The sequence below is a fragment of the Chionomys nivalis genome, chromosome 1 (assembly GCF_950005125.1).
Source record: "Chionomys nivalis chromosome 1, mChiNiv1.1, whole genome shotgun sequence".
Classification (NCBI taxonomy): domain Eukaryota; kingdom Metazoa; phylum Chordata; class Mammalia; order Rodentia; family Cricetidae; genus Chionomys; species Chionomys nivalis.
In genome coordinates this window covers 85,855,129-85,856,960 of record NC_080086.1, presented here as the reverse complement: position 1 = coordinate 85,856,960, position 1,832 = coordinate 85,855,129, and the positions used below count along the sequence as shown (strand labels likewise).

At 58.4% G+C, this 1,832-nt stretch overlaps 1 protein-coding gene across 1 annotated transcript; it reads left to right on the top strand.

Annotated features, from left to right (window-relative positions):
• The first annotated feature begins 401 nt into the window (after positions 1-401).
• Positions 402-1,457, top strand: Atoh1 (atonal bHLH transcription factor 1). The gene has a single exon (XM_057755035.1). It carries the CDS (start codon positions 402-404, stop codon positions 1,455-1,457), a length of 1,056 nt encoding a protein of 351 aa, XP_057611018.1.
• The last annotated feature ends 375 nt before the right edge of the window (positions 1,458-1,832 follow it).

The following is a 1,832-nucleotide window of genomic DNA, read 5'->3' as shown; positions in this document are numbered from 1 at the left end:
GAGCAGGAGCTGGAGTCCTCAGTACTAAGTAACTTTTCTCTGGGTGTAAAAACTATTTGATTGGCTCCTCGCACGCGCCTGCCCGCCCCCTTCTTTGACTGAGCTGACACGCGACTGGCGCAAGGAGGGGGCTGGGAGGGGAGCCGGGGGAGATACACTGGCGCGTGCCGCTTTTTAAAGGGGCGCAGCGCCTTCAGCAACCGGAGAAGCTTCGTCGCACGCGACCTGGTGTGTGATCTCCGAGTGAGAGGGGGAGGGTCAAGGAAGAAGAGAAAAAAAAAAAATCAGACATTGAAGAAGGGACCAGAAAGGGTTTTCTTGTTGCTTGGGGCTTTTGCCCTTCGTTGAACTGGGTTGCTAGCACCTACTCTATCACGACACCTCCGTGCCATTGCAGTGCGATGTCCCGTCTGCTGCATGCAGAAGAGTGGGCCGAGGTGAAGGAGTTGGGGGACCACCATCGCCATTCCCAGCCACACCACCTCCCACAGCTGCCGCCACAGCCACCTGCTACCCTGCAGGCGAGAGACCATCCTGTCTACCCCGCAGAGCTGTCCCTCCTGGATAGCACCGACCCACGCGCCTGGCTGACTCCCACTTTGCAGGGTCTCTGCACGGCACGCGCCGCCCAGTATCTGCTGCATTCTCCCGAACTGGGTGCCTCCGAGGCCGCAGCACCCCGGGACGAGGCTGACGGCCAGGGCGAGCTGGTAAGAAGGAGCGGCTGCGGCGGCCTCAGCAAGAGCCCCGGGCCGGTAAAAGTGCGGGAACAGCTGTGCAAGCTGAAGGGCGGGGTTGTGGTGGACGAGCTTGGCTGCAGCCGCCAGCGGGCTCCTTCCAGCAAACAGGTGAACGGGGTACAGAAGCAAAGGCGGCTGGCAGCAAATGCCAGGGAGCGGCGCAGGATGCACGGGCTGAACCACGCCTTCGACCAGCTGCGCAACGTTATCCCGTCCTTCAACAACGACAAGAAGCTGTCCAAATATGAGACCCTGCAGATGGCCCAGATCTACATCAACGCCCTGTCAGAATTGCTGCAGACTCCCAGCGTCGGAGAGCAGCCAACGCCACCAGCAGCCTCCTGCAAAAGTGACCACCATCACCTTCGCGCCGCTGCCACATATGAAGGAGGTGCGAGTGCCTCCGTGGCAGCTGGGGCTCAGGCGGCCCCGGGAGGGGGCCCACGACCCACCCCTCCCGGGGCTTGCCGGACTCGCTTCTCAGCCCCAGCTTCAGCCGGGGGTTACTCGGTGCAGCTGGACGCTTTACACTTCCCATCTTTCGAGGACCGGGCCCTAACAGCGATGATGGCACAGAAGGACCTGTCGCCTTCCCTGCCTGGGAGCATTCTGCAGCCAGTACAGGAGGACAGTAGCAAAACATCTCCCAGGTCCCACAGAAGTGACGGAGAGTTTTCCCCCCACTCTCATTACAGTGATTCTGATGAGGCCAGTTAGGGAGGCGATGGCTCCAGGAAAACTGAGACAACCAAATGCCCTTCCCAGTGCGCGGGAAGCCCCGCGCCAAAGATCCCTGCAACCTTTTATTTTTGCTCTGCGGTGGTCATTGTTAGCAACAACATAACTTCAGACGTCTGCTGTGACTTCAGATGGTTGAGACTCTTCCAAACCCCTTCCTTCCTACCTTCTGCTTCCTCTGTATGTAGCTACATTACCATTACGTGTACCTTTACGTGGCATCGTTTTATAGTCCATGCTGCCAATACGCTGCTAAAATGTCATATCTCTGTCTCTGGTCTGGGCTTCATTTATTTTATACCCGAGCGTTCATCCCGGTGTGTTGCGCTCACTCACAAGTAAGGGAGTTAGTCT

Bases quoted from the DNA above. Each gene is read 5' to 3' on its own strand.
- Atoh1 (XM_057755035.1), top strand. From the start codon at position 402: ATGTCCCGTCTGCTGCATGCAGAAGAGTGGGCCGAGGTGAAGGAGTTG.